The sequence below is a fragment of the Phaethon lepturus genome, unplaced genomic scaffold, assembly GCF_000687285.1.
Source record: "Phaethon lepturus isolate BGI_N335 unplaced genomic scaffold, ASM68728v1 scaffold8849, whole genome shotgun sequence".
NCBI classification, from domain to species: Eukaryota; Metazoa; Chordata; class Aves; order Phaethontiformes; family Phaethontidae; genus Phaethon; species Phaethon lepturus.
This window is the reverse complement of record NW_010565502.1, coordinates 65,736-73,820: the sequence shown is the minus strand read 5'-3', so window position 1 is coordinate 73,820 and position 8,085 is coordinate 65,736. Positions and strand designations below refer to the sequence as shown.

The 8,085-nt window shown below is 38.1% G+C and overlaps 1 protein-coding gene across 1 annotated transcript in view; it reads right to left on the bottom strand.

Annotated features, from left to right (window-relative positions):
• Window positions 1-6,910: 6,910 nt before the first annotated feature.
• The window catches only part of LOC104627098 (bifunctional heparan sulfate N-deacetylase/N-sulfotransferase 3), a 60,073-nt gene continuing 58,898 nt past the window's right edge, over window positions 6,911-8,085 (bottom strand). The window contains exon 13 of the mRNA XM_010295205.1: window positions 6,911-7,030. Coding sequence (XP_010293507.1) covers window positions 6,911-7,030 — 120 coding nt within the window. The remainder of the gene's footprint in view (window positions 7,031-8,085) is intronic.

Below are 8,085 nucleotides of genomic sequence, written 5' to 3'. Positions count from 1 at the left end.
AAGGAAAGGTGAACGGGTGGAGAGGCTGACGTGTGGTGGGAATGCGGGCGAGGGGTAACTGCAAACTGGCTTCAAACCCTTCCGTTTGCTTTCTGGTCTTTTCCGAAGCTACGGAGCAGCATCCCCAGGAGAAACGGGTCAAGGCATCCAAAGGGAAAAGAGGCTGCAGTTACTCCCCACACCAAAGCAGTTCTCTTCAGCTGGACTAGACATTGATGCTGCTTTCTATATGTAGATGGAGATACATGTACATATGAATATATGTGTATGTATGTTTGGTCAAGTCACAAGATGGGCCTTAAATGCTAAAACACTACTATTTGTTATTTGATAACCATGGACTAAGGAGAAAGAAGAGGTAGTGAAAGATGTCCTTGAAAACTGAAGTCATAACTTTAGGTGAACACGGGTAAGTTTCCTTTTCCGGTCCATATGAGCAAGTGTATCTAGTTATTGCTGGCCAAATTCCCACAGCCTCATTTTCAACGAGAAGACGAAGAGAAGAGGAAAAGAGACTCTTTCAGTTGCCAGGGACCTACAACAATCATCTAGTCCAACTGCTTGAGCACTTCAGGGCTGACCAAAAGTTAAAGCATGTTAAGGGAGTTGTCCAAGTGCCTCTTAAACACCAACAGCCATGGGGCATTGACCATCTGTCTCGGAAGCCTGTTGCAGTGTTTGACCACTCTCTTGGTAAAGAAATGCTTTCTAATGTCAAGCCTACACCTCCCCTATTACCATACCTTTTACACCAACAGCACCTTAATTTAATTAAGTATTACTCAGTCATCCTCCATGCAGGGAAGGGTGTCTTTTAAAGGCCTGCAAGAGCTGCTCTCTGGCACAGGCCGCGCCTCAAAGATGAGTTCATGTTCTGTGCACGGGCGTACTGCGGAGATGAGGCAGGAGGGTTTGGCTTTTGCAGGCCTGATGCCAGTGAACTGACACAGCCAGGGGACTGAAAATCTGGCTGTGTCAGCTACAGCGGGATGTCTTTGTATTTGAATTGTTAGGGAGATTCTGAAGAAGAGGCTGAAGTAATGACTAGTGTAGTGCAGGAAGATGCCTTTTAGCTCATATTTTAGTATCCAGATTTCTTACCTTTTTTTCCATGGAAAAAGACAGGAAATTATTTAAGGCGTATCTGTCACATTAGATGTTTTTCCTAATTTCCAGACGATGATGATGTAATACTACTGCTTCAAATATATGACTATCAGGCAGTGTTACAAAAAAAATGAAACTGCTGCTAGGATTGTACAAAAGTGCAGAGACAAATTCCAGTTCTACCTTGCCCTACAGTCCTACCTGTGCCATAAGCTAAGCTTCAGCTGTTCTGACCTTGTACTCTATTTCCACTCCATCACGTGCATAAAAGAGCAGGTTCCTGCCTTTAGGTCATAATGTTTTCCTTCCAGACAGAATTCTATAGCTAAATCGTACATACCATGTTATTAAAAAAAGCTATGCAAAAAATACTTTTCTGTTTTGTGGGTTGTTGGTGGCTGTTTTTTTCATTTGTACTGAATAAATCAGTTCAGAATTCAGCTGAAGAAAGGAGCTTTACTGGGAGACTTTACAGGACAGACAGTCTTGATGAGGTAACTGAGGAGACAATTATAAGACTTCCTCTTGAGCAAAAAACCCCAGTTCTCTGACCTCCTGAATAACACAGGTTATAGGATTTGAAATAGTAATTCTGAACCAAGACCCTGTATCATGGTTGAACTAGGCTGCTTCTGTTTCACACCATTTGGAAGAGATCCGATGGTGACCTTGTGCTACTAGATTGACGGCTCTCCTAGGCAGATAGACATCTGAGCAATTAGAAGTGCATGAGCCTTATTTCCTATCTGAATTTCTCAAGAGAAAGAGAGGATCAGAACAGAAAAAGGGAAGTGAAGAAAGAAAATACCATATTAAAAAGGAGAGAGAGAGAGAGAAATAGAGGAGGAGAGAAAGAAAGAAGGAAGGAGAGAAAGAAGCAACCTGACAGAAAACAGACTGGTGAAGACTCAAGCTCCTTATATGCTTTTCAAATCTATCACTTTTTAATTTGCCTAAATTCCTCCTCCATTCAGGTTTCCCTAGCCCTTGGTTTCCGCTTTTAATTACTTTCCTGTTCCTGTGACTTGTCCTCTGATCCTGTTGTGCTTTCTTCATCCATGTGGTCCACAGAGACAAAAAAGGATCTGTTGCCTTTGAGCTCTAAGAATTTTGGAAGAACTGAAGCAAGCAGATAAATTGGAGACAGAGGTCAGGCAGATGTTACTTGTAGCAAGGATCTTTCCCCTTGGCTTAGTATCTTTCTGTTATTACTTTACTGTTCCACTCCTGTTATTCTTAGAGATTATAGAGATGAGTATTATAAAAGCAGCTTAGACTTCTAAATTATAGGTTGCATCACTTCTCTGTAATGAACAAAATATTTTGTTAACAGAGTTTTCCTATTTTCTATACCTCACTGAAGATATTAAGCAGTTTTTGCACAGACAGATAGTACACTTTTCTGTTTCGAATTTGTTGATAACAGTGAATTTTCCTTTGGATATTAGTACCGTCTTTAGAGGTTTCTCCTAAGAACTGTTTTCTCCTATCTGTGTAGGTGACACATTGGCACAACTACTGAATCCCCAAGGCAAATAATGTGAATAAAGTCTCCTTGTTACCTTAAAAATAGAAAGCTCTGGAAGTGTTTCTATATCACGTTAGCAATTTCTAGTACAAGAAATAAAAAGTAAGCATGAAGCAAAAGCAGTAAAACGAGCAGCTGCATAAAGCAGTAATATTCACTCACAGAGACCGTAAGCAATATTTTTCATTTCTGAAAACATTTCATGCTGCTCCCATGCTCCTGGATTGTGTTGTAGCTCAGTATCAAGCTGCAATAGCTGTTAACAAACCTGGAAAAGGACGACTTCTGTGAACATAATCACTTCCACACAGCACTACATTTTCTTATCAGAGTTTATTGTTGCACTTCAGATACCATGCCACTATCAGAATAATATCTATTTTTTATTTTAAAAAACTTTGAGAAAAATGTTTCCAGCAATTTTCATTCAATGTGAATGACAAGAGTATTACATCTATAAACATTGAAATATCTATTTAATTTCTTCCTGAGGAAGTTTCACATTTTTAAGCAATGAAAAAGGATATTCTGTACAAGATAGTCTGCAAATCATTGAAACTAATTCTTTCTGCACAAGTAGAACTGGGAAAATATCACAGTATTTTCAGGAATGTTTGCTCAAATAATTAAGTGATTTCAGATCAGGCTCTGTGTTTACATCCCCCTAATGGTCACTTTCTCCTCATAATCACACATTGATTTTTAATGTCACAGTTGTCTGCAGAAAGCAAATTTAAGAATCGTATTTATGAGAATAAATGTGAATTTCACATAATCAAGCATTTGTTAAAGAAATTGCTTGTGCAGTTATCCACCAGGGGAACAGAAACCATGGCTCTGTTACCAACCACAGAACAACATCTGACTTTGACTAGCAAATACAAATGAATTGTAATGAATCAGTATTTTTTAAGAGTGTTAATTGATAGTCTATTTCTGGAAATCAAACACTGATTGTAGGTAAGCTGTGAATAGAAGAGGTTAAACTCAGTCAAATAATTCATGTTGTATGACCTGCTTACTCAGCTGTGCTCATGTGCATCCTGTGATTTGGGAAATAACTCATCTAGCTGTTGTCTGCATGCTTTGCTCAGACTCTTCGTTCTTCACCAAGTTGACTGCACATTAAAAGTCATTCTGTTTTTTAAAGACTCCTGTTAAATGTAAGAACATATTTAAATGGAACAGCTCTGGAGAAAAAAAAAAATTGCTTCATACCATCTTTGTATAAACAAGTAAGAAGCAAACATCAGAAATTCAGAACTGCAAAGAGCACCAGCAGTTTGCCTTTACTTCTCTATTGCTTTTGTGTCTGAGACTAGACTGCCTAGTGTACATGAAGCTAATCCTGCAGCACCTTTTCTAAAGATGCTAGTGCTTAAGATCTGCATCTCAACAGGAGCTTTGATTTACACTGATTCAAGATCATGGCCTTTCAAATGCACAGTTCCAGGACCAAAAGGATGAGCTACTTTCTTCACAGGATCGACTCAGGTAAATTACCACAGGAAACTCATTCATTTTGTTCCCACTTCCCTCCTTTAGGAAGGGTACTGGGACAATACAAGAGCTCCACCCTGCTGTTCCTCATCAGGACTTGAGAGTCACCACGGCACTCCTTCCTGGAGGATGAGCTTTGTGTTTAGTTGCCAAACCACGCCTAGTCCATGCAAGGCCAAGGTCATGCATGTGGGGAGCTTATCCTCCCAGTGCTACTTGGTGACTGCAGTTGGGCTGTTGTACCAGATCACCAACAATTAGGGGGGCTCCTTGCTGTACCTCAGCAAGGCACACAGTCAAGACCACTCTGTCCTTGACTGCCCACTCATTCTCGTTCTCTGGGGGCCTTGATTTCCCAGAGAAAGAAGAGAGAGAGTTCTTGAAAACAAAGAATGAGATATGAATGTGGCTGAAGCCCACTCCTCCTGCACGTAGGAGGCGCTCGATTTGTGTGCAGAGAGTCCTCTCACCATGAAAACTTCAGGCACTTGGTAGTGCCCAAGGTTTTTTCTATTTTCTTCTATTTCGTAACTGCTGCACTGAAGAAGATGGAGTAACTGAGGCAGCAGTACACAAAACAGGAACTTCGTGCAATCCCTGTGGATTTTTAAAAAATGTTTGAGTGATTTTACATCAGTTTACATCAAGGGTAAAATCAATCATGTCAGGATGAAAACCTCAGATATTTTCTCCAGTTATTCAATTTAGTTGTAACAAATCCATATAGATGCTTGCAGGATGCATGAGCTGTCCATAGCATGCAGAGTATTTGATTTTACAGATGTTCAGAGTGTTTCTTTTATCAAATAAGAAGTATTTTAAGACAAGTCAGCTTTTGGGACGAATCCATATGACAGTGAATATTTAAAGTGAAATGAAAATTCTCATTCTGTCTAATAAATAATAAAGATGTTCATCTTAAAAAATGTCTACTCTAGTAGGTCCTCATCATAAATCATGCATATTCCCTTAGCAAAAATGTGCTGTGTAAAGAATACCGTTATATACAGCAAAATTTGTCTAGATTTTTTCTTTACAGGCCTATCAAAACCACGTATTACATAGACAAAATCAATAAATAATAAAGATTACCAGTTAGAGGTACAGTAAGGATCTCAACATCTGTTTTCTATTTAGGGAATAACAGACTGTTCCATTCCATTAGCTTGAAAGTTAAATTATATGATTACATAAATGTTGTAAAACAGCACTGAGACATATAAAGTTTTTTCACCATTTGATGCATGTTTGTAACTATTCACCCTAAAACAAATTATGATAACATCATAGAGCTGCTGTAAAAAACACTGCATTTAGTACTGTAGTTCTCTCTTGTTTTCACTACCTCTTCATGCCTTTAGAAACACTCAGAGCCAAAGTTCAGTGGAGAAGCATTAAGGCCATACTCAGTTAAAGTTTTCATTCGCCTTCTTTCTCAACTTTTAAGTACTATTAATTAGACTGTATCTCACATCTAAACTGACGCACAGTGAGATGCATCATTGAAATGGATTACATAAATGTGAGGCTGGATATTTGTGTTTTCCAGGATTGAAAAGTAATTTTCTACCATGATTACACACTGTGTTTATTTTTTTCACCTAAAGCTTACTCCTAATATTTAATACCAAACATGTTTAAAATGTCTGGAATCAGAACCAGTATTTTCATCTGGAAATCTGATAAGATTTTTGCAGCCGACAGAAACAAGGTTACTAAAAGATGCTATAATTTTGATCAGGTTGAGGGATCTTGGAATACACAAAGCATAGACTGAAGGCATATAAATTAAGGAAAAAATAGTGGTACAAATTAAGGCAATCTAAGCATGGATCTGTTTCTGCTTTTTACAAGTTTTTCATTCATTTCAGTGGAGTCACTCCTGATTCACAGCAATGCAAGCCCAGAGTGTAGAATCCGGACCTGGCTGCTCATAGAAGCCAGGAGTGAAAGCCCATTCAGTGCACTGCTTCAGTTTGGTTCACAGTTGTTGAAGTATAATACTGCTCACATGCTTCTGTTCAGATAGTGGCTATATTTTGTATTTTGCAATTTCAGTCAGTACAAAATCAGTTATAGTAATTTTGGTCAAAGGTCTTTAATGCATTTTAAGGGTTTGTTGTTACAACCTATAATCACAGGTAATGTTTTTTTGTGTGTGTCTGTCTGGTTTTCTTCTACGCTGCTTTTGCCTGTGGCTTCCAGATTTTGCTCTGTGTATTTTGTTGCTGTGCACAGCTAAATCACATATGGTAGCTGTAATTCTCCCCTTTGTTAGTATATACTTTGGGTATTAGCAAGCTGATTCCAAAGGCAGAAGTACACTTGGCATTTTGTGCTACATTAAGTTTTCTTATTTTATTCCAGATAATGATCAAATAGTAAGAAAAACTGTCAGCGGTCTAACAAAGAGCTACAAAACTTACAGGAGACACAATACTTTTAAACTGATAGATAAAAATGAAAATATTTACCGTGAAATTGGACAGGTCATGTATCTCTGAAGCTTATACCAGTTGCAAATAACTTCCACATATGTGCACAGTAGTCCACAAGTCCACAGGCTCAGAAATGTTTATGAGACAGATTTGGCCCACCAGAGCTCTAAGAAACACATGTATTTTCACAGTCCACATGCCAGCATATGGAAATAATTTTTATCTTTTACTCTTTTTTGAAGAGGTATATCTTACAAGACCTTCTGGTAGCTACTGGAGACTTTAGGTATGATGACTGAAGTGTGGAAGAGAGATTTCAAAAAGCCTTTTTTCAATGCTATCTTACTTTCTGTAGCTCCTGTCTCAGCCACGATGGCAGAGGTTGTCCCAATTTGTGTAGGAGTTTTGACAGTTCCACATTGTGATCTCTGTAGTAGTTTGACAGAAAAGCCCTGCACTGATGGATACAAAAGGAGATATTTTCATTTAATAGAATACTGTACTGCAGTTACTGTGAATTCTAGGTTTCAAAGTTTATTTTACCTGTGTCAAAACTTCATCTTATGCAACTTATATTGTTTTACACTATCCACTGCATGCAAGTTTCAGCTCTTCAGTTAGGAGCTGAACTGTAAAAGGTAATTTCAGGATAAACAAAGGTTGTCCAAAATGAACACTGAAGTTAACGCAACAGGTACAATTCTACTCTTAGATAGTCATGTAAATTAAGAATCGCACTGAAGTTGATGCAGTTACTTTGAATTTACTAAGTGTGATTGAAACCAAAGCTTCTAAAATATTTTTATAGGTAGGCATGTATCAATAACCTCATTTTCAGAAGTACTTAGAGTTGAAAAATACAACAAAAACATTCTTGTCTTGTCTCTGGCCAAGTCTTCTCACCCAGTGATTTTCTATCAGTATGATTCTGTTGATGTGAAGTTACTTATAATTTAAGGACTGTGAGAAAAAAAATCCAGGCTTACTTGCTACATTAATACTTCCTGCTGTTCGAACCGTAAGTTTTTATTTGCATTTTAGTCAGGCTATATGAAATGGAACACAGGAGAGAATAAACATAGAATAGGAGACTAAACTGCCCTTAGGTACAGGCTGCAGCATTTGATCTGATGGAAATTTCTTCATTTGAGCATTTGTTTGGGGAAGGTATTTATAAAATTCATAGAAACAGAACCTCACCTCTCCTAAATCTGGATCACATGAGAGTCTGCGTTACTTGTCATGGTCTAACTACTCTCAAAGACAAGAGACCACACACAAATACACATATCTGATCACAACCCAGAAAATAACATGCACTGTGGAGCCTCCGCTGCTTAAGTCACTTAGGTAAAGGGGACAGGTTTCCAAGTGAATGTCAGGGCTGACAAATTTATTTTTCTAAGGGGGGGCCAGGTTTTAAAAGTTGTTTTTTAAAATTACTTAAATTCTTCATGTTTGAAATAAAGAACTGAAAAAGTCTGTGCACTCCACAGCTATCTTAGATTTTTC